Source organism: Polyergus mexicanus, unplaced genomic scaffold (assembly GCF_030449975.1).
Source record: "Polyergus mexicanus isolate NDT 795.1 unplaced genomic scaffold, iyPolMexi1.0 SCAF_9, whole genome shotgun sequence".
Taxonomy (NCBI): Eukaryota; Metazoa; Arthropoda; class Insecta; order Hymenoptera; family Formicidae; genus Polyergus; species Polyergus mexicanus.
This window is the reverse complement of record NW_027223329.1, coordinates 2675727-2700104: the sequence shown is the minus strand read 5'-3', so window position 1 is coordinate 2700104 and position 24378 is coordinate 2675727. Positions and strand designations below refer to the sequence as shown.

General features: G+C 37.3%; 2 protein-coding genes across 13 annotated transcripts in view; one reads left to right on the top strand and one right to left on the bottom strand.

Moving 5' to 3' along the window:
* The window catches only part of LOC138936250 (neural-cadherin), a 204456-nt gene extending 181959 nt beyond the window's left edge, over window positions 1-22497 (top strand). For 9 of the 10 annotated variants that reach the window (XM_070301499.1, XM_070301497.1, XM_070301498.1 and 6 more), the window contains 23 exons: window positions 11662-11805; window positions 12732-12847; window positions 13295-13459; window positions 13578-13715; window positions 14385-14571; window positions 14847-15080; window positions 15561-15733; window positions 15982-16131; window positions 16390-16695; window positions 16804-17077; window positions 17259-17467; window positions 17588-17920; window positions 18115-18321; window positions 18406-18677; window positions 18932-19137; window positions 19224-19366; window positions 19472-20083; window positions 20285-20585; window positions 20731-20920; window positions 20992-21233; window positions 21788-22003; window positions 22087-22242; window positions 22387-22497. In XM_070301499.1, the coding sequence (XP_070157600.1) occupies window positions 11662-11805; window positions 12732-12847; window positions 13295-13459; window positions 13578-13715; window positions 14385-14571; window positions 14847-15080; window positions 15561-15733; window positions 15982-16131; window positions 16390-16695; window positions 16804-17077; window positions 17259-17467; window positions 17588-17920; window positions 18115-18321; window positions 18406-18677; window positions 18932-19137; window positions 19224-19366; window positions 19472-20083; window positions 20285-20585; window positions 20731-20920; window positions 20992-21233; window positions 21788-22003; window positions 22087-22242; window positions 22387-22496 (5084 nt within the window). In that variant the 3' untranslated portion in view covers window position 22497. Of the gene's footprint in view, window positions 1-11661; window positions 11806-12731; window positions 12848-13294; window positions 13460-13577; window positions 13716-14384; window positions 14572-14846; window positions 15081-15560; window positions 15734-15981; window positions 16132-16389; window positions 16696-16803; window positions 17078-17258; window positions 17468-17587; window positions 17921-18114; window positions 18322-18405; window positions 18678-18931; window positions 19138-19223; window positions 19367-19471; window positions 20084-20284; window positions 20586-20730; window positions 20921-20991; window positions 21234-21385; window positions 21569-21787; window positions 22004-22086; window positions 22243-22386 lie in introns of those variants that run through there. The other variant, XM_070301500.1, reaches the window with a different exon arrangement.
* LOC138936260 (uncharacterized) overlaps window positions 1-24378 on the bottom strand; it is a 383952-nt gene that overhangs the window by 179440 nt on the left and 180134 nt on the right. The gene's annotated exons all lie outside the window — the stretch shown is intronic.

Sequence of the window (24378 nt, the reverse complement as noted above, 5' to 3'; positions counted from 1 at the left end):
GAAAAAAAGAAAAAAAAGAAAATCCACGCGGGATTCATGGACGCTTTTCGACCGCAATATTCGGCGTTTCACTTCGTCGAGTGACTTCGCCGCTGAAATAATCCTCGTCGCGTGTGCGCGCGCGGGTTTAACATTTCCCGATAAGCAAAATATATCGTCCCGGCCCGAGCGTTTGACGTCGACCGGTCCGGAGAGATATATGGCTTTCACTAACATCCTCTATATACGTGAGTTACGAAAGTCGACGGTAAATTTCCTTCCCCATCGCCGCATCTCGTCTCGTTATACGTGGTAGCCGAGGGAAAATATCGAATATTTTCGACGCGAAGGAGAGCGGCAAGAACGAACTTTGAGGAATTCCTGAGTCCGACATTGAAGGCTGTAAATCTCTCCCTCTCTCTCTCTCTCTCTCTCTCTCTCTCTCTCTCTCTCTCTTTCTTGTCGTCGACGCGACGACGATCGGGACGATCCGTTCCGTTAGTTTGAAATTCCACGTCTGTCGCTTTTAAAAGTTTGTCGTCCAAGGCGGGCGTCCTCGTCAATTTCTCAAGCTTTTCACGACCGTCCCATTATACGCATCTGCGCGTGGCTACGCGATAACTTTGCGGCGGTGATCATTTAATCCTATCATCGTGACATCTTTTTTCTTTTTCAAAAGTGTTGTTAATGTAAGAGACACGCCCTATGTTTGTCCAAGATATGAAAGCTCTTTGTTAAAGGGGACTAGGCAATAATATTGATTGAAAATGAAGTATTTTGGGAGGAATCTATTACAAAAAAATGAATTAAAATCGAGAATTGTCTTTTAACAAAATATTTATTAGGATCATAAATCCAAAAAAAAAAAAAAAAAAAAAAATTTGGTTGAGAATATGCATTAAAAATGGCGCTGCAGATGGCTGATCGAAAAGGATTTTTAAATAAGTTTTGCAGTGATAACTCAAATACAGATGCTCAAATCGATTTGAAAGAAATTGAGCATGTTTACAATGTATATAATTTTAGACTGAACCTCTAAAAAGTCTGTAGGAACTTTAGTTTTTAAGAAAAAAAAATCAAATAATAAAGGTGATTAAAATGGCAATTTCTTTTTTTTTTTTTTTTTTAATTTGTCGAAAAACAGATCTGTTTGATTTTTTTCTTTCGATCTTTTCCCTTTCGATTAGCCATTTGCAGCGCCATTTTTAATGTGTTCCCGATAAAAAAAAATTTTTTTTTTTTTTTTCTTTTGGTTTATGATCCTAATAAATATTTTGTTAAAGGACAATCCTCGATTTTAATTAATTTTTTTATAATAAATTCCCAAAGAAAGACTTTATTTTCGACAAATATTATTTCTTAGTTTCCTTAAAGGAAATTCAAAACTTTGATATTGCGAGACGTACGTTTTGAGAAAACGTGATGGAAAGGACTAAAATATAATTAATTCTAAATTAGCAATGTGTATTTTTGACGCGATTGCTATCTGCAATAAATTGGTAATATAACGTTAATCAGAACGGATTCGATTCGAATCGATTAATCAAAAGAATTGAATTACGTAAGGTTGGCGAACCCGGGACACCATCCTACGATATACATGTACTCCATCCACCGAAAGGATTAATCCTGAGAAAAATTTACGGCCGCAAGGAGATACGACCGTGTCGAGACAGCCGGTGTATACGCGCATCGTTCCCGCGATTTATATCCCAAGGAGCAAAACGGCGACGAGTAATGGCGCAGCGATACAGTCTCACGCGTAGACTGACAAGTGAAATACGGAACGGATCCGGTGCGTTTTGTTCAAGTCGCGCGGGCGGACTAGACAGGCTGGTAGAGTCGAATTATGGGCGACATTGTGTCGGCATCCTCTCCACGGGCATCCGATTCCGCTTCTCATTTCTCTCTCTCTCTCTTTATCTCCCGACCTCTTTTGTAGAATCTCGCCGTGAAACATGGATCCGATACCGCACGCGTGGATCTCGAAATTCCACCATTTTTTTCACCGCGATATATTGGGTTGAGTAAAAAGTCATTGCGTATTTTTTGTATGTTTTTCAAAGTCATTTATTTATATAAAGAACAAAGATCAATCAATGATATAGTTTCCGTTTTGTTCGATGACCTTTTGCCATCTTTCGGTGAGCTTCATAATTCCCCGTTCGTAGAAGGACCTGTCTTTATTGGCGGAAAACTGAACAAGGTGCTGATTTACCGCCTCATCTGAATTTAACATTATTTCACGCAAGGAGTTTTGAAGAGAGCGAAACAAGTGGAAGTCTGACGGCGCAAGGTCAGGCGAGTATGCTGGGTAGGGCAACACATCCTATCCAAGCTCCAATAATTTTTGACGGGTCGCCAAAGATGTGTGTGGTCTCGCGTTGTCGTGATGGAACACAACTCCTTTACGATTGATGAGCTTCGGACGTTCTTGGATGACAGATTCGTTCAAACTGTCCAATTGCCGACAGTACACATCCGAATTGATTGTTCGGTTCCTTGGTAGGAGCTCAAAAAACACCACACCCTTCCAATCCCACCACACTGAGAGCATAACCTTCCTCTGATGAAGTTCTGCTTTTGAAGTCGTTTGAGGCGAATTATCACGTCGGGACCAAGACCGTTTGCGTTCCACATTGTTGTAAACAATCCACTTCTCATCACCAGTTATCATTCGTTTCAAAAAAGAATCGTTTTCTTCACGTTTCATGAGCATATCGCAGATGTACGCGCCGTCAAATGAACTTCTTTGAGTTCATGAGGAATCCAAATATCGAGCTTGCTTACGTATCCCAGCTTCTTTAGGTGGACGTGAACACTTTTTTGACTGATCTTCAATGTTTCTGCAATCTCTCGTGTCGTGTAACGTGGGTTTGACTCGATCAATGCCTTTATTTTGTCGTCATTAACCTCGGTGGGCCTTCCTGACCGAGGAACATCTTTGAGATCAAAATCACCAGCGCGGAATTTCTTGAACCAGTTTTGGCACTGACGTTCTTGTAGAGCATCGTCACCGTAAACTTTACGCAAGTTTTCACAAGCTTGACGCGCGTTGTTCCCTTTACGGAAATAAAACAGTAAAATATGGCGAAAATGCACAGTTTGGTCTTTCATCTTCAACTTGTAAAATCTCCAAAACTCAACCAAATCGCTCAATTTTTTTTTTAGAATGAAGCTTAAACCGTCTGCTGTTAAACAATATATGACAAACATATGTGTGAATGACTCTAGTACTGCCAAAACTGAACTAATACCATCTGTTGCAAAAATACGCAATGACTTTTTATGCAACCCAATATATTGCCATTTCTCTCGTTCGAGATTTATTCCGAGTCACGTGTCGCGAGGGCGGAAGAGGGAGGGTAATTAAGTCGGACGCGCTTTTTTGTCGCGCGTATTTAGCCATGCGGGATTCCTGAATTTCTAGGGACATATATCCATGTGCGTTTCGTCTTCTGTTCATTTCGCGCAGTTTCATTCGAGACGGAAAATCGCGAAAAGGTATGTGAATCGCGGGAGAGGAAAAATATTTTCGCTGCGCCTTCTTTTTTTCACAATTTCACTTGAGCGAGATCGGATAAGATCCGTAAACCGAGTGTAAATTTATTGCCGCTCGACAACCTTTACATCGTGTGACGAGATTCCTGTACAAATTCATGCAGACGGATAGTTTTATCCGGTGGCAAAATTAAAATTGCTGGGATTTATTTATCAAAATATTTAAGGACTTGGGTAAAATTGAGAGAAACGGTAAACTTTTAAAATGGAGTTGAAGATTATATAGAGTTGTTACTCGGTTAAAATTGTGCGAAAAAGTTCGCAATATATAACCGCGATGGGATTACACGATGTCATCCGTGGCGAAGTTTTGTCGCGAGCTCGTTCGTCAGTTTTTTTGTTTTTTTTTTCCGCGCAAAGAACAGAATTTCCGAGTCTCCGCCTTTCAATCCGCCAAATCCTCGCGAAGGCAGAAAACGAGAGCAAGATGGCTGGAGTGCCCTGGTGGATTACTCCGTCCCGATAGGGTCGATTTTTCACGAAGGCATGACGAAAGAGAGATGTCGAATGACGTTGCGGTGAATCTCGGTGAATCAATCTCTGTCTCGTTACAATTCGTCGATTTCACGAAGTCGTACATTCGCCTTCGATATTTTGTCATAGAATCGATCGTTCATCTCCGTATCCGGCCCCCGCCGCTCGAGCGAGATTAATAATTACGTGTAACATCGGAAGACTAATTAATCGTCTGTCGGCTTTTACATGGGAGGGTGGGGGAGGATCGAGATGTTAATAAGCTCACGTAGCGCCAGTTTAGGGATGTTAGTTGAAATTGTTGCTTGGATTTTCGATTACGAAAGTTAGTAACGATGCTGTTAATTATGTCGATATCACTAATATCGCGGATAGTTCTGCAATTTTGTGGAACTCGGAGAGAGAGAGAAAATGTTAGTGACATCGTGGTAATAATCCTACAAGATAACGGTAACATTTTTGCCAAATAAATATAATGATACAGATAAACGTGAGCGTACACAGTAAATAAAATTATCAGAAAGCAGAATTTACTTAATTACAGAGAATTACGATTATGATTGCTAATCAAAAATATTTAGCTGTAAAATGATTATGTGCAAAAACTTTGAAATTTGAAAATTACAAATGTAATGTCAATGTTAACCACGTGGCTGACTTTGATTACTTGAAACCTTTTGAGAATGGCCGCCGCGGTAACAATTGCTTTATCAGCAATTGTATAGCGATTTCATTAATCGATTACGTTCATTTTCATATTAGTTCTCTCTATCTCTCCGCGTCTTTATTACAACGTAATAAACGTAACCACGTATTGCCACGAAAAGTTGCATGCGCAATTGAATGGTCCGCTATTACGCGAATTTAGTCGTAACGCGATGGGTTACGACAATGACGAGACGGCGACATATCCCAATTACGCTAACGAGTAAAACGAAGTTTCGAGCCGATTTTTTTTTTTTTTTCTACTCCCAGAGTCGCGATGGTATAAACTTCGCGAGAGTCGATCATCCGGATAATTAATTTGCAACGCGCGCGTGTTATCACTAGAAATTTGCGGCAAAATTTCGCAGCGGTATCTCTCGACGATACGTACACCGTAATTTCCGTTAATCGATTAATTGGCCGCTTTCCAATCCCATCTATTCATCCGCATTTTGTAGATCGTTGAGGCGTTTACCACGCGAATCGCGTTAAAAAAAGGACTCGACTAAAAAATTTTCACCCGGGGATTGCGTAAAGGAAAATATTCGCAGCGTTAAATTTTGACGGATTGCCGTGTAGTCGAAGAAACAGATAATTTAATTAATTAGGATTTACGCTAATCGATATTGCAATCGTTTCTCAGGGTTTCGATAATCCAAAGGTAATTCGATGAAACATAATCGGAAAGTGTAGCCTCAAGAGATTATAAAAATCTGATCTTCCCCTGTAGAATTAAATCGCTTTTAAACTTGAATGTTATATCCCTGCGACATCTATATCCTTATCACATCGTCTACATTTCTCTTACATAATTTTTATCATAATGGATATTGATTTATTTAAAAAATAATAATAATAATACGAACAGAGAGAGAGAGAGAGAGAGAGAGAGAGAGAGAGAGAGAGAAATGTGAGTACGTTTTTTATATATTTTATTATTTAAAATATATTTCAATAGTGATTTTATTATTTTATTGCTAAATTTTGAAAAATATCTTTTCACATGAAGTCGGCATTGGAAATTTTTAAAATTTTATTTTTAACTTCGATTAATAGCTTAAATGGAAATGAGAAAGAAAGTAACGTTTTTATTTATAAAAATGAAAATAATATTCAACAGTAATCTTTAACTCTAATCATTTATCATATTTAGTTTATGTTGTTCGAGATAATAGCACGAAAAGTTGATAATAAAACTTTACTAGTTGCGGTAAACCGATTTTTCTCTCTCGGGTATAAAAATCGTCAATCAATTCGCTTTATTACACTGACAAAGTACAAAATGCATTACGGATCGTAAAGCAATCAAGAGGCGAGCGGATAAAAATGCATCGCGAGTCTCTCTTCGAAATCGCGGAGTATCGACATTATTCTGGATCAACCACAAAAACGGATTTTATGGATAGATCCTATGATAAATCTGATGTTGGGATTTTTCTCGAACGAAAATATCAAGATGATATATATTTGTTGATCATATATATGTATATTTGTTAACAATTTTATTTTATCTATTAAATAAAGCGTTGCTTTCTTTCAAAGACTTTGTAACAATTATATTAAGACTAAATTGAATTCATTAAGTATCATTATAAAATTGTCGAATATAAATTTGATATATGACTTTTAATTTAATTATCACAAAATCAAAAGCAAATCAATCAGTTTATCATCGTTGGTAAATGCTTTCAAGTCACTTCCGCCACGATGTATATCTAGAGATATTATGGTAATCTGAGATTAAAGAAATTTCGAAATTGATCGAAAGGGAATTTCTCACAATCGTAATACTAAGTGACGCCGACGCAAGGATCGGCGGGAGTCTTAATTCACTAGCGTGCAACTACAGACTCGAGGTGACCGTCTCGGGGGAGCCGTCTTGACGTTAACGGGCCACCCCTTAACCTTAGTGGCGAAGAGCCTCGAGGGTTCTCGTATTTATAGGAACGAATCGAGTGTTTGCAGGATGCGGCTAAGAAGCGAATGTTCCTCTCGTCGGACGGCCGACGCGAAGGGTGAACGAATGGGGATTGGGGCGGAAGGGGTTGCGGGGTGGAGGGAGGTGCGGGGGCTTCATCGATTTCTTACCCCGTGGCCCAGTAACGCGTTTCGTGGGACCGTCGTGTGCCGTCATTGGGTGTAGCTTCCCCCCCCCCTCCCCCCGGCGAGAGGATCTTGATGCACCGCGCAAAATGCACCGGGCTTGAGAAAATCGCCGATTGTCCCGTCGATCGTTCGCCTCCGGATTTTTATCGCGACGGTACTTAATCCCCTTGTTGGAACTTTGGTTATTTTACGACTCCGGGGGCGGATCTTCCTCGATCTTCTGCGACGTTAGCGGGGAAAGTTTATACGTCTCGTTGTAAATAAATTTGACATAAATAAATTTCATATCGCGCGATTATTTAGCGATCCGTGGATGGTTAATATATCATAGTTTCACCGAATTCCATTAATATACGCGAATAAATCAATAATTAATTGAAACGTCCATTAGCAACGTTAAACTGTTTACTGATAATTCACTAAGAGCTATCTATGTGCATATCTATGGCATTACACACTTTTGCCGTTACACTGATTACCTCTATGATTAAAAGCGTTCCAATTCAGGATTTCCTTATTTTTAATTATACGTTTTAATCATATCATGTCTAATTCTGAGTTTCCGTAAAATTGACGATTATAAATTATCGTCAAGTTGTTAAGTGTAATCATCCAATTACTTTTCCGCTTTGCAAAAAGGATGATATTTCCTTGCGAAGAATTTTGAAAGAAGCATCGAATCTGGTCATTGGCGCGTGTTAATTAAACGTTGAAATCTTGAGGAAACTTTAAGGACGAACTTTCAGGACGAAATAAAGATATATAGCAGCTTGAATAAAACTCGAAAGTTCGAGAGAGAGAGAGAGAAAGGCGAGAGGACAGTTATACGTGTTCATTAATTCCAAGGATTGTGTACCACCAACGTTTCCCTCTCGAAAAAGATAAATTCCCTAATTTTTCCGCTCGCGAAAGACGCGCCATCTGTCTCGATTTTATGGTAATCTGGTATCGCATTAAAGAGCGCGGGTATGCGATTCGCGTTAGAACGCATCGTGCATCGTGTACCAAGCCCCGATGCAATCTATTAAAAGGAAAACTTTGACATTTCACCGTTAACAATGATGTACAACCCGGAGGGGATAACACATTAATGATAAGCGCAATGATGAATTGTCATTACGTAAATTTCACTCGTAGCGATGCCAATCCCCCTTCCCCCTCTCTCTTCCTCCCCCGCGTCGTATAATCTAGGGTTGCACGAAATATCAATAGTCTTGATGTTATCTTGTTTCGATATTCGCGATAAAATTTTTAATTAGTTATCGAGATAATACCAGAATTAAGACTCGTCAAGATTATTGGTTTTTTTTTAAAAAAAGCTGAAATATATATTATTTGTATGTGAATTAGATGAGAAGAGAATCATTATATTGTATTATACAGACTTAAAAAATTTTATTTTATAAATAAAAATATTTATATTGAGAAATTTTGGAAACATTTAATATAATAAACAATATAAAATTTTGCACAGTTATTTAGCTAGGAACTTTGAGATATTATATATATATATATATATATATATATATATATATATATATATATATATATAATATTGGAATATTATATGTACAGGGTGAGGCATTTATATTGAGACACCTAAATATCTAAAAAATAAAGCAAGATAGAGAGAAATATTTCGGACAAAAGTTGTTCGGTTCTAAGGGGGTCATAAGATGGTGCCATTAGTTTGATCATGGGTAGAGGCGCTTCGAAGATTTCAATGTCAATCTCGTTTTTTTTTTTTTTTTTTTTTTTTTTTTTTTTAATGGAAACACTCCAATTTTTTTACATAAATCGATTCCTCGCAATATTCTGCATAAAAAGTTATAGGGGTACGATGGCCAAAAGTTTAATAGTTTACGAGATATTTATTTTATTACATTACTTCGACATAATTTTACATAAACTATGAAATATCTCATAAAATTATTTATTTTGCAATAATGTTACCTTAATATTTTAAGCTCAAAGAATGAGAGTCATCGATTGGTGTAAAGAAAATAAAACGAGATTGACATTGAAATCTCCGAAGCGCCTCCATCCAAGGTCAAACTAATGGCACCATCTTAGAACCGAACAACTTTTGTCCGAAACATTTCTCTCTATCTTGTTTTATTTTTTTAGATATTTAGGTGTCTCAATATAAATGCCCCACCCTGTATATATATATATTTATTTATTTATTATCTTTTTAAATATACACATACATATACATACGTACGTGTGTGCGTAGTATTTTGGGAAGTAAACGAATGATATAAATTATTATTATTTCAATAATTATCATTTTAGATACTATATATAAAATATTGAAGATTATTTTAAACAATTGTTTAGTATTAGATAAAAATGATTAATAAAATGGAGACAAGACAATAGATTTGCTATCAAGATTCACTCAAGACGAAGACGAGATTTAAGTTTCGGAAAATTTTCGATACCAACAGAATATTTTTACGAATATTGTCTTGAGCAACATGTTCACGAATCAATCACGCTTTCCTAAATCCATTATCGCGGGCGATCTTGGCGAAGACGAGCCACGATTATATCCTCCACGAGTTTCGCGTTAATCACGGCCGACGTGACGAATTTCTTGCAACGGCAACGGTTTAATAACGATCGACGGATTAATAACGCGCGCGCGTTGCAGTTTAACGGCACTCCGTGCGATAACAAATTTTCTCGCGTCAGGTTATCGGTCTATGTAACCGCGTAATTGTGCATATTGATGATACGCGGCCGCGATAGATACCGTACTCGCTGCTTTCCGTTTCTACGAGTTTATTTACATAGGTAAAATTAGATTAGCGCGAGCTATACTCTCACGTTTCCCGATAATATTTGAATCGTATTACACGTTCATGTAGTTTACAGCAGTGTTTTCCAGCCACTCACTCTTTCAAAATCCTGTTATTCAAACGGTAGTAGAGAGTATTTGTTTTCGACAAATACAGATAAACTCTTGGCAATATTGCACTGTAGTGGTCAATTGATTTGCTCTCTGGATGAATTTATTGTCATTGAAAATTAAATAGCGAGTCAAATAATTGAATAATTTGCGCATCTTCTACAATATAAAAAGGCTGTCGAGCAATATTAATCCTCGTTGAGATAATGAATTTCTTATTCGCTGCTCGTGAGAGATATAAAAAAACTTCTCGCTCACCGTGAAAAAAAAAAAACCACTTTTGCTTGCAACAGAATTTTTTATCTAATCTCTTTTTAAAAATGTAATTATAAAATAAAAGATTCTTTCCTGATTTTAATTAATTATTAAATAAATTAAAGTTCATTCACCCACACACTTGAGTTTAAGAAATTCACACGTGCATCTCTCTATTTCTGAATTACTGCACTTTATGAAGTAGCGAGAGAGAGAGAGAGAGAGAGAGAGAGAGAGAGAGAGAGAGAGAAAGAGAGGATCCTTGGCAGGATATTCAGGGCGAATTGGCCGTGATCTGACAATATCGTGGGCGTCACGCGCACGGACATTGCTGGAATGCATTTTAATAGATTCACCGTTTAATGTGCCACTCGATGTACATGCATTCCGCTACATAATGCCGGACGATTTTGCTAAATAAAACACGCGGTCGATTTGCTCTTTTAAACAGCTTCCCCGCGACACAATGAACGACGAGGCGCGGGCGTACACATATCCGCCGAATAAACGCTCGACTATCCGATTAATTTAATTCGGTGATTGATTAAAATAAAATTCGACGCGCGCGACTCGTTAATCAGCCGTATGTATACGATATATATGAGCCTCTGTCTTTTAATAATGAGAGCGATGTATATAATTAATCGTACGTTTCGTTTAAATCTCCTTATAATGGACTATTATCCATTGTATCGTGCTGATAAAATGACAGATCCTCGTTTGTGCCATGGATTATGGAAAATTTATGCGAAATTTATCGATGCTCGCCGCTCTCTTCCTACCAGCGTAAAATACGGTTAATGTACCACCAATCTGGAAAAAGCATCCGCAATTATACATTTTTTCCCCCTAACGGGCAATCCAGTTCCATCAATAAATGTCTATTTCTGGAATGAAGTGCCGTTATCTGAAAACTACTTAACCCTCTCGCCATCGGCGACCGGTAATTGCTCATCTTAAATTTCTGTAACGTGGCGAAAAAAAAAATGATTAACGATCCGGGATTCTTTATCGCTCAAGTTCCGTACTTTAGCGCAAAGTATATTTAAGACCAAACCGCGAGAAATGCCTTAGAATATAAAGTCAAGATGGGCGAGTTTCGAAATTCTGCGATGATATCTCGTTTGCATTTTTTTTTTTTTTTTTTTTTTTTAAATCATTATTATTAATCAGTAATTTTTACTTCGATATCTGCGCGCGGAATATTACCGAGTTTCTATCCGGAATTAAAAAATATGACTAATATCAATTTTGCATTCATATTCAATGCTGCAAAGCAGACGCTTTTCTAGCTGTTTATTGCATTTATTATGTAAAGGGAATAGACTCGGAACGTATCTGACGTAGCTTAAACTAGTATTTACAGTAGTTCGCTGATATCTACGCTTATCTTTTTACAAAAAGCTAGTTAGATATAAATATAAGTTTTCTTTTATTCACTATATACTTATGAGTCAATAAAATAAAATTTTCAGCAAGAATAAAATGCGTAAAAAAATTTTGGGGATTTTTCGTATCGGAAATTTTTAAATTTACGAGTAATAAAAATTTTGTAATATTATAATTGTTAGAACAATTATAATATTACAAAATGTAATAATTCATTTGATTTGTTGAAACACTCTGATCTAATTAAATTTAATTTTATCTAAATATCTTTGTTACAGTAACGAAATTCATCCGCATCGGTATTGCCGACAAGAACGATAATCCACCATATTTCGACAAGGGCCTCTACGAGGCTGAGGTAGACGAGAATGAGGACATTCAGCACACGGTACTCACCGTCACCGCCAAAGATCACGACGAGTGTAAGTATTACTTGTTATTTTAATGATGTTATCGCACATTAATTGTCACATCGCTTTTATTTCTTTATATTATCGCCAAAGCTATAATTAAATTTATAGCCCACGTATACTCGTAATTATGTGAATTTCTGCCTGTCAATATATCATAGATATATTTGAGCAATGTATCTAAATTTACATAATTAATTGTAACACGTAAACACGTGAAATAATGAATACGGAAGGGGAGCTACTCCGAATTGCGATCCTTTTCACATTTATCACGAGTTTTCATGAAAAATTAGAAATATTCTATTATTCCCCAACTTATCATCTAAAACCGACAATTACATATGTATTATGGAAATTTCGGCTTTTATTTCAGGATTTAAGCTTGATAATAAAACGCGAAAAGTTTGTCATATACTTTCAACGTAAATTAAACAGAGTGCATTTAATTTATTTCGATATTTGATCTTTTCGAAATAACGCGTTTAAATATACCGTTAAACGAATTTCCATATTAATTTTATAGCCGAAAACATTTCATCCATAATTTAACAAGTATTGATGATGCATCTGTAATGTCGAGATTTAAATTCTATTATCAAGAGAGGGGTGAAATGTTGATCAAATTCGAACATTACTGAATATTACTTTTGTCAATCTTTCATTGGAATCTCGTATCTGTATCACGGCACGAAAACGCTCGAATTATCGGCGGGGGTAGATCGAGGGTATCGAGCAAAGTTGAGATGGGGGTGAACGAACGATCGAAGGCGACAAACCCCCGCGCGCCAGCACCATCCGAACTTTCTTACGCGATAAAACTCGCTCCCGTAGCGAGAACTTTTATCTTGAAATTCATTCGTTTGCAACGCGCGATGTTGGAAAGAGTCGCGGACTCGCTTTTATTAAAATCCACCCCTTCTTTCTCTCTGTCGCAGCCTCGCGTATTCGATACGAGATCACGAGCGGGAACATAGGCGGTGCATTCGCCGTGAAAAACATGACCGGCGCCATTTACGTCGCGGGTGCGTTGGATTATGAGACGAGGAAGAGGGTTGGTATCACCATTAATGTGTCATTCGAGCGTGCCGACTGGACGCTCGAATTACTTACTTTACATCTATAACTATTTAGAGTATCTTTCTTCTATTCAGAAATTATTTCAAGCGTCGCTTGTTGCGGAAGAGCCTTAACAAAAAGTCTACTTTTTGTGGCGTTTTTTTTTTTTTTTTTTGAAAATCACTTCTTTCAAAAATAATTAATTATAATTTTTTCAAAATTATTTAGACAATATAAACGAGGAGACAGTTTCATATTTTGCTTATATACACAATGTTAAAAAAAAAAAAAAAAAAAATCTGTAAATTGTCCTTAATAACATTAAATAATCTACGCAAAGTAATGATAAAAATAATACAATATAATATCAATTCGGTTAATTATTTTTGTTTAATTCTTTTGTTAATCTCCGTGATATTAAAATTCGTGTGCGTCTTTGCAGTATGAGCTTCGGCTTACTGCCTCGGATAACTTGAAGGAGAATTACACGACGGTTGTAATTCACGTGAAGGACGTAAACGACAACCCGCCCGTCTTCGAGCGACCAAATTACAGAACGCAAATTACCGAGGAGGACGACAGGACTCTGCCGAAACGCGTACTCGGGGTAATTCGGTCTCTCCTTATGTAACATCGAACCTCCGAATCGTGTATTCTGAATGAATATTTACCATGCTGACCGCCACGCATTTACGGTAAATTTGCAATTAATATTTGATCCTTAGGTAACTGCGACTGACGGGGATAAGGACAGACCGCAGAACATTGTCTACTTCCTAACCGGGCAAGGTATCGATCCCGATAATCCTGCTAACAGCAAGTTCGACATTAACCGCACGACCGGAGAGATCTTCGTCCTCAAGGTTTGTTTCCGAAATAATTACTATTATCTCTTTTTGCGAATGAATATTATTATTAGAAACAACAATTTATATTTATTTATATTTATACAACAATAATTTTGCTTTATGTAAGATATAATTGTTATATTATTTTTTTTTTTGCATCGTTATATATTTTCTTCGAGTTATCAATGCTGGAAATCGAATTAGCAAAAAAATGACATCGGTATTATTTTCATCAATAATTATAAAATGAATTGATATTTAACAAAATTAAACGGCCTTATCGAATTAATTTTTTAAGACTTTTATTAACACTACCATGTTTTTTAAATAATCTAGGGATTTTACTTTAACGAAAGTTTGATCTGAAATTTAAAAAAAAAAAAAAAAGAGAAAGAGAGAACGATGATTCAATTATCTCTTCAAAAGTCAAAGATCAATTTCGAATCGATATTTACCCAAACACGTGGCGTAATCTCTGACATCTGGTCGACACAGGAATTAATTTCTTCCATGACTATACCAAATGCATATTATTTGTGCACGTGTGTCGCTGTACAATATCGTGATGGAATAATCATTCAAATATCGACTCCGCGAAATGATATTGAATTTTGCGGGGCAAAAACAATATATAATATCCTGGTCGAGAATCCTCGCGTGACCTTTTTTTTTTTCTCCCGGCAGCCGCTTGACAGAGATCAACCGAATGGCCGACCGCAGTGGCGATTCACCGTGTTTGCTCAAGACGAGGGTGGAGAAGGTCTCGTGGGTTATGCCGATGTTCAAGTTAATCTCAAGGACATCAACGACAACGCTCCAATATTCCCACAAGGAGTCTACTTCGGCAACGTCACTGAGAACGGCACAGCAGGTTTGTGAAACGGTCCAAAGACCGCGGTTATATTTCCCTAAATCGTTACGGTTACATTACATTGATTACGCCAATACAGTCGCAATACTGTAGACGTGTAGATATAGGAAACATAAAACCTCATATTTAGCTTATAATGAGCTAGAGACACAATAGACCTCTCAAAACATTATCTTAAAATATATCTATTAAAAATTTAATTTTTTCTTCCTATCATTAGAGGGATGGAAATTTAACGAATTAATGTTTTCTTTTTTTTTTTTTTTTTAAATTAGGAATGGTTGTGATGACGATGACAGCCGTGGATTACGATGATCCAAGCGAAGGCACGAATGCAAGGCTGATTTATTCTATCGAGAAGAATGTTATTGAGGAAGAAACTGGCTCGCCTATTTTTGAGATTGAATCGGAAACTGGTGTAATCAAGACCGCGGTATGCTGCTTGGACAGAGAACGCACACCGGATTATTCTATACAGGTCGTTGCAATGGATGGAGGGGGGTTAAAAGGTACGATTTTCTTAAATAATTTTATTTTCCTTTCAACAGCTTAATTTCAAAATATTGTATTATCACACATTCTTCTCTATTATATAGTTATATAGTTATTAATACAATGTCGCGTTTAGATTTTTTTACTGGGCGGTATTTAAAAAAAAAAAAAATTAAGAATTTAATAATATAACTGACAAATTTTATTCATCAGAATATTAATCGCGAAAGTGAAAAGGGATTGGTTATTTTGACATTTCGTATTTTTTTTTTTTTTTTTGTTATGCTTTACATTTTGTTCAACAAGATAAGAACCTCAATTGTGCTTTGCATGTCTCTTACAAGTCACGTCCTGACTTTCAAGTATTCATCTACAAAAAGTTAGAAGCACCACCATGGGCGCATAGAATTATTTCCGAGCACATTTTGCATATTTTAAATGTCTCTTGGGATATACCGTCGAGAGCATTGTTATAATTCATATACTTCTCCTCTCAGGTACCGGGACAGCGTCGATACGGGTAAAGGATATAAACGATATGCCACCGGCATTTACGAAAGAGGAATGGTTTACCGAGGTGGACGAAACGGAAGGGCCAGATCTTCCGGAAATGCCGATACTCACTGTTACCGTTCATGACGAGGACGAGACTAATAAATTTCAGTATAAGGTATCTCTTGCGTTTGCGATATAACATTTTTAATCGTATAAAAAATTATACAAGAATAGAGATATAATAAAATTAAAAAAAAAAATAATAAATAAATAAATAAATAAAACAGTAATTTTACGAAGAGTTTTATCGAATTTATTGTTCTTGGTTATTTTCGAGCTTGAAATAATAATTGCCCTTTTCTATTCAATATACTGATAAGTAGGTAAAGCGATTGAAAATTTAATATTTGCCATGGCTTTCAGGTAATTGAAAACAGCGGTTACGGTGCCGATAAATTCACCATGGTACGAAATAACGATGGCACGGGATCATTGAAAATTGTACAATCGCTAGATTATGAGGACCAACTGCAAAGTAATGGCTTTAGATTTAGGATACAAGTGAATGATAAGGTGAGCACGGAGGAAATTAAAAGGACATATTATATTGTATTTTAGAAAAAAATCAGAAGAGAATTTTGGTATAATGAATTTATCTATAGTATAGTTTTAATTAAATCTACTTCTTTCTCTCTCTCTCTCTCTTTCTCTAAAACCTTTCTTAGTTAGAATTATGAAATTTTTTGAGACTTTGTTCTTTTAAATTACGAAAAAATATCAGAAATGACTCTTCATAATTATGATTTGAGTTAATCAGCAATGGTTTTTTAGGGCGAAGACAACGATAACGACAAGTACCACGTGGCATATTCATGGGTAGTTGTAAAATTGCGAGATATTAACGACAATCAACCGCAATTCGAGAAAGCCAATATTGAGGCTACAGTTCCGGAGAACGCTCGTATAGGTAGTAGCCTGGAAACATTCAAAGCCACTGATCCGGATCAAGGTGGAAAGAGCAAAGTCTCTTATTCTATCGACAGAAGCTCCGATCGAAAGAGGCAGTTCTTCATCAACGAAAATGGCACCGTGTCGATACAAAGAAGTCTCGATCGCGAAGAAACTCCTCGACATCAGGTAAATTATAAAATGTCAATATAAATTAACAGATCGATATAAATTATTGCGTGTCATTGTTATTAAAAGATCATAATAAAAATTGAAACGCGATTTGCTGTGTCTTAGGTTAAAATTTTGGCAATCGATGACGGAATACCACCTAAGACCGCGACAGCCACCTTGACAGTCGTTGTACAAGACATTAATGACAATCCGCCGAGATTCCTTAAGGACTATCGACCAGTTTTACCGGAGTATGCACAAACGAAAAAAGTCGTCGAGATTCTTGCTACCGACGACGACGACCGATCGAGGAGCAATGGTCCTCCGTTCACCTTTAGGATGGATCCTAACGCAAACGATGTTATCAGAGCTAGCTTCAAAGTTGAGAGCGATAACAGTAAGTTCGATTAACAAATTTATTACAATATTACAAGTTATTTCGTAGAAGTTTTGTCCAATAATTTTAATCTCTTAATTCTTTTTCAAGAATGTATCATTTATTCTTATTTATAGCAAAACATTTTAATTAACATAATGAAAATAATACATCTATCATTCATATTCTTGCTACTTTGCAGAGGGTGCCAATGGAGACGGAATGGCTGTAGTATCATCCTTGCGATCCTTTGATAGGGAACAACAGAAGGAGTTTTTAATCCCCATCGTCATCAAGGATTCTGGAAATCCTTCCATGTCTGGGACCAGTACTTTGACAGTTATCATAGGAGATGTTAACGATAATAAAATGCAGCCTGGTTCGAAGGAAATCTTCGTATATAATTACGCAGTACGTATTTATATTAAATTCTATTCAGATTTTAGCTGTAAATTACTTAAAATCTATGCTTATATTGCGATTTCTTGATATTGTATAATAAATAACTTATGATTCATAATTAATTTTTAGGGACAATCGCCGGATACTGAAATAGGTAGAGTCTATGTGTACGATCTAGACGACTGGGATTTGCCGGACAAGAAATTTTATTGGGAAGGATTGGAGCACGCACAATTCAGACTCGACGAGGATTCAGGAATGATTTACATGAAATCCGGCACGCACGATGGCAAATATCATCTACGGTTTAAGGTCTACGATCGGAAACACACGCAAACAGATGTACCCGCAAATGTAACTGTCACTGTGAAGAGTATTCCGCACGAAGCAGTATTAAATTCAGGCTCAGTTCGAATATCCGGGGTAACGGATGAGGATTTCATTCGTGTCTGGAATTATCAGGTAAGAATTTGAAATCTTACTAAATATATATATATATATATTGTATATATATTAAATAAAATATATGAGTTATTAATATATTTTACTAAATTAAAATTTTTATTAAACTTAATTCTTAAATTCCGCACAAATCTCTTTGTATTTATTTTAATTAGTGTAAGGAAATAATATATGAGATTTTTTTCGATTTTCAGAATCAAACCCTATCGCGAAGCAAAGCGGATCTATTTAGGGATAAGCTGTCGCATCTGTTGAATATAGACAGGGATAACGTAGACGTATTTAGCGTCCAATTAAGAAGAGTACATCCACCATTGACAGATGTTAGATTTGCTGCACATGGTTCGCTGTACTACAAACCAGTTAGGCTTAATGGGATTGTGCTTATGCATCGTGAAGAGGTAAATATCATTTATAAGGCTGTTTGGAAAGAAAAAATTTTAAACAAGTTTCTCAATGATGTCGATCAAATCGCATTTTCGCAGATCGAGAAAGATGTGGGTATCAACATAACCATGGTTGGCATTGACGAATGTTATTACGAGAACGAGATGTGCGAAGGCAGCTGCACGAACACCCTTGACATCAGCAACCTGCCATACATGGTCAACGCGAACAGGACTGCCCTTGTTGGCGTACGCGTGGACGTGATAGCCGAGTGTACTTGCGGAGCGCGAAACTTCAGTAAAGGAGAATCTTGCAGGAATAGTCCCTGTTATAACGGCGGACGCTGCGTGGAAGATCGGTTTGGATTATCGTAAGTAACAATCAATCGAATTCCATATATTACGAACATTATATGTATTTATATGAATTTTGCGTGTTAAGAAGAGTATCGTTGTTTTGTCAGTAATAATTGAAAAAATAATATAGATATGTCGAAGGGGGGGGGGGGGGGCGGGGAAGGGGGACGACTGATTATAAAAATTTTCTTTAAATAATTTTTATTCTTTAACTGCCAACGATAACTCATGCGTTTTTTTTTTGTTTTTTTTAATTATTTTTTTTTAGGTGTCAATGTCCATCTGGCTACAATGGTCCGAGGTGTCAACAAACGGCCAGAAGTTTTCGAGGCAACGGTTGGGCATGGTATCCTGCTTTAGAAATGTGCGATAACAGTCACTTGAGCTTTGAATTTATCACGAGGAAATCTGACGGATTATTATTGTACAATGGTCCGATTGTTCCTCCCGAAGTCGACGAAGTAATGGTTTCTGGTAAGACTTTTATTCTTTTACATTAATTACATGATCAATTACAATTAATAATGTCTCAATAATCTTTTTGTTTATTGTGCCAATAGATTTTATTTCGGTCGAATTGGAACGCGGTATACCGAGGTTGCTGATCGATTTTGGATCCGGCACTTTAGAATTGAAGGTGAAACCAAAGAAAACCTTAGACGACGGCGAATGGCACCGGCTTGATATTTTCTGGAATACAGAGGTAAAATGATCGATATCAAAGAGTTGCTGCCATAATCCTTTGCGATTCTTGTTTATAATGTTCAAAATGATTTTAAATGCGACTTTTATTTTTTTTTTTTTGCAGACCGTGAAACTCATCATCGATTATTGCAAATCCGCGGATATATCTGAACTAGAGGACGGAAGTCCGCCGGAATTCAACGACACCAGTTGCCAGGCCACGGGAACTGTACCGCCGTTCAATGAATATCTAAACGTGAACGCGCCATTGCAGATCGGCGGTCTTTACGTGGAGCAATTCGATCCACAGCACTACAAATGGAAACATATGCCGGTCGGCAAGGGCTTTGACGGCTGCATCAAGAATCTCTTCCACAACAGCAAACTATACGATCTCGCTCATCCAGGTCTGTCGCGAAACAGCGTTGCTGGTTGCACCCAAACAGAAGAGGTCTGCAATAATCAAGAAGCGACATTCCGCTGTTGGGAGCACGGCACCTGCGTGGGTAGCTATGCCGAGGCGAGGTGCCAGTGCAATCCCGGCTGGACCGGTCCCGGATGCATGACACCGACGATCCCGACCACCTTCAAACCACAGAGCTACGTCAAGTACGCATTGTCTTTCGAGCCGGACAAATATTCTACTCAGGTGCAATTGAGATTCCGTACTCGCGAGATTCACGGTGAACTCTTCAGAGTGAGCGATCAGCACAACAGAGAATACGCCATTTTGGAAGTGAGTGTTTACGATGTATTTTAATATTTTATAAATTTTATTCTTCTTTATAATTTGTTTTCAGTTTCTATGAAATTTATGATTTTAATGATATTTTTCTTTAAATTATTTAAATAAATAATATTATATATGAAGTGTGCATATATTTTTCATGCTTTTTGGGTGGAAACAGCTGAAACGCGTTTATCTTTACAATTCCAGATCAAAGATAGTAGACTGCACTTCAGGTATAATCTGAACAGTCTTAGAACAGAAGAGCGAGATATCTGGCTCTCGGCGATAGCTGTTGATGATGGACAATGGCATACGGTCAGAGTATCGAGATACGGATCTGCAGCAACCCTAGAACTGGACGGTGGTGAAGGACGAAGATTCAATGAAACCTTCTCCTTCGAAGGTCATCAGTGGCTCCTGGTAGATAAGCAAGAAGGTGTCTACGCCGGTGGCAAGGCGGAATATACTGGGGTTCGCACATTTGAGGTTTATGCAGACTATCAAAAAGGTAATTCGGATTACTTTACGAAAAAGTAATTATGAATATGCCTATTGCATCTTATGAGAACTTTAATAATCTTTACATCTCGATTTCTTTTAATAAAAGAAATTTGTTAATATAATTACATACAATTTTTCAATAAAAATTTTAGGTTGCTTGGACGATATAAGATTAGAGGGAAAACATCTTCCACTACCTCCCGCCATGAACGGTACTCAATGGGGTCAAGCAACGATGGCGCGAAACTTGGAAAGGAATTGTCCATCGAATAAACCGTGCGCCAACGTCATTTGTCAAGATCCTTTCGAGTGTATGGATCTTTGGAACGAATACGATTGCACGTGAGTATTATATTTACTACTCTTATATTTTGCGAACGATTGATATATTATATCTTTCTTCTCTCGTACAGTTGCGGAGAAGGAAGAATCCCGTCGCCGGATAACAAAGGATGCATGGATAAAAACGAGTGCATCGACTATCCCTGCCTGAACGGTGGCAGATGCATCAATCAAGATCCGCGATACCGATATCGATGTATCTGTCCCGATGGTTTCTGGGGCGAGAACTGCGAACTGGTGCAAGAAGGCCAAACGCTCAAGCTCAGTATGGGCGCACTGGCGGCCATTCTTGTCTGTCTTTTGATTATTCTTGGTTAGTATATTCAAACTGATAGATTATCGAATATTCTGAACGCTAAATACATAGTTTAACGCGCATGCTTTTTATATTTTTATTGTTTTATGTTTGTAAATATATTTAAAAAATTCTTATTTTATGTTTGAGCACGTCCACTTATGTTTCAGTTCTCATATTTGCGGCACACATACAGCCGGCTGATTGATCGAAAAATAAAACAAGTTGCATTACGAAAGTTTATGTTTTTTTATTTTATTCCTTTTTCACCATTTTTTTTTTTGCACTTAAAAACTGCTTTAATTTTTGTCTTGCGCTAATAAAAACTGCATTTTATAAAATCTTTTTTTTTTTTTTTTTCAATAAGCTTTCGGTAAAAAAAAAACGTTTCAATTGACAAGACTGCTTTGTATATCGCAACATCGTAAAACTTATTTCCGCACTGGACTTTGTTACACACTTTGCACTTGCTTGAAGTCCTTGAATTAAAAGAGAAGTATTATTTTGATAAAATGATGAATTTTTTGCGCATTTAACTTTAATAATATGAATTTTTCTTATCGATATTTCAGTTCTCGTGTTGATATTCGTCGTCTACAACAGAAGACGAGAAGCTCACATAAAGTATCCTGGCCCGGACGATGACGTGAGGGAGAACATTATCAACTATGATGACGAGGGTGGCGGAGAAGATGACATGACCGCGTTCGATATCACGCCCCTACAGATCCCGATTGGTGGCCCGATACCGGAAATGGGCGGCAAGATACCTCCGTGTAAAGTAGCCTGTACGTGTCATACTTTTTATCGCTTGTAAAGCGAAATAACTTATTTAGAACTGATGATCGATAAAAGGATCTCATTTCTTTAGATCCACTTGGACCGGAGCCAAATGTTGGTATCTTTATTGAGGATCATAAGAAGAGGGCCGACAGTGACCCGAATGCACCGCCTTTCGACGATTTGCGGAATTATGCTTACGAGGGTGGTGGAAGCACCGCGGGTTCTCTGGAATCATTAGCCTCCGGTATGTGAAGAAAATTTTTGAAAGATATACATTTTGAGGATTTTAAATATGAAAAATATTATCTCTTTTGAAAGATTCTGTTCTTTTTTGTTTTTATAAATTTTAATCTTTCTGTTGCATTCATAACAAATAAATATAATGCAGGTACAGATGATGAGCAACACGAGTATGAGTATTTAGGCGCCTGGGGTCCGAGATTCGATAAACTGGCCGACATGTACGGTCCTGCGGAAGAGAGCGAAGAAGAGGACTAAATTAGCGTTCGAAAGTACAGCCGAGTCTCTACATCACGCTACACCGAGTCACGGGATCTATATCATCCGAATAAGTGCTCGTGCGATCTTGATCGAGACGACCTGATCTGTCACCACCTGTCGGATGGCCAGGGATCTATTACGAACATTCGGAGGCTCCCGAGGGATACGCGCATCCTTTGTCGAGAGTGATAAATTCTCGACGAACGAGAAATGGCAGTATTCTCATAGTTGTGCGGTTAGTGAAAGTATTATAACATGCGACGTTAAAATGTTACGTCATCCGTCATGTCATTCGCGCGGTGCGTGCACAAAAACACAACACGCGCGCATATGGATACATGCATACATACTCGGGATCGAAAACGAAGGTCGCAATAATGCTGGGATGGTTAATGGTAGAAATGGTTAAAGAAAAAGCGGAGAGAAAATGGTCGCCGTATACCTATCTGTATAGTACGTTGTGTAACGTAAAACGTAGTGAAATATCCAAAGATTCCGCGACGAGACTTTTTCTAACAGATTTCCCCTCTCCCATCATCATATTCCTCGCTCATCGGTCACCATCGGGGTAAATTACTCCCCCGCGTGCGTACACTTATATATACATATATACGTGTAGGTGTATATCGCGTTGTTGTCATCAGTGTTGGATCTTAGATCGGCGTGTCGTTCTCGCGCAACCGGCATTGTTTATTTATTTATTTATCGTCGCTATTTGGACGAACGTGTTGTAACGGCGTTAATTAAGGGCATTCTCACACACATTACACATGCATACATGCACATAGGCAGAGATACATGCGCGCGTTAACACGATATCGTTCTCTCGCCGTCTTATGATTCGACGGCTTCCGTCGCGTGAATTTTTCATTTCTTTGTTCTCTCGCAGAACGTATCCTCGATGAGTACATTTCATTGTCTTGAACGCGGAGGAGTTCTAGTAAAAGCAACGCACTCTCGTTCGTGACGGACGATCCTACCGTAGATAGTCTGCTATAATAGGGATTAACGTTAAGGTATCATTAGTTGTCGCGACATCGGCTCATTGTTCGTCATCGTCATCGTCATCGCCATCCTCATTAGTGATAGTATTATATATTATTAAATATTATAATATATATTATAAATATTTATATATATATATATATATATATATAGAGAGAGAGAGAGAGAGAAGAGCGCACGACGAAGCGGAAAAAGGAGAATGATTAATGAGAAAGTCCAAAAAAAGAGGAAAAAGGAACTCGCGTTGACAGAGAGAAAGCACGAGTTTACCGTACGCGTAATGTAATTATTATAATTTTAATATAGCGGACATAAAAAGTCCAAGTATAAATACAAATATATATAAATATAATATAAATATAAATATAAATACAAATATATAATTATACATACAGACAGAGGACACGTACGAACATACAGACAACACGAGAAATGAGATGATACGCATCCAGTAAACTATGCTCACGTTGATATATCTCGAAATAGTTTTAATATTTATTTATACGTCATGGAAGAGAGGGGAAATATAAGAAAATTCGGAGCGCGAAAGAACATCGCACGACAGGGTATACGCGTGCACGAGGAGGAAACTATAAGAGCAGAGGTAGAAAGGAATGTGATGGGATTTCGGATTCTAGTCATCCATCGAACGTGTCGACGATGCATCGTTTCAATGTAGACTGGATTTCCTAAACATTTTGCCGCATTTGAACCTTATTACGAGGGACGATTTTCAGAAAAATATATAACATTTGTATATTAAAATTATAAAGTCTCTATCTGCGAATCGCAGATAGAGACTTTTTTATGAATTTTCGATAAATTGTCGAAAAGTCTCTCTTTTCTCTCTTTTACTTAGAAAACTTTGCGTGCG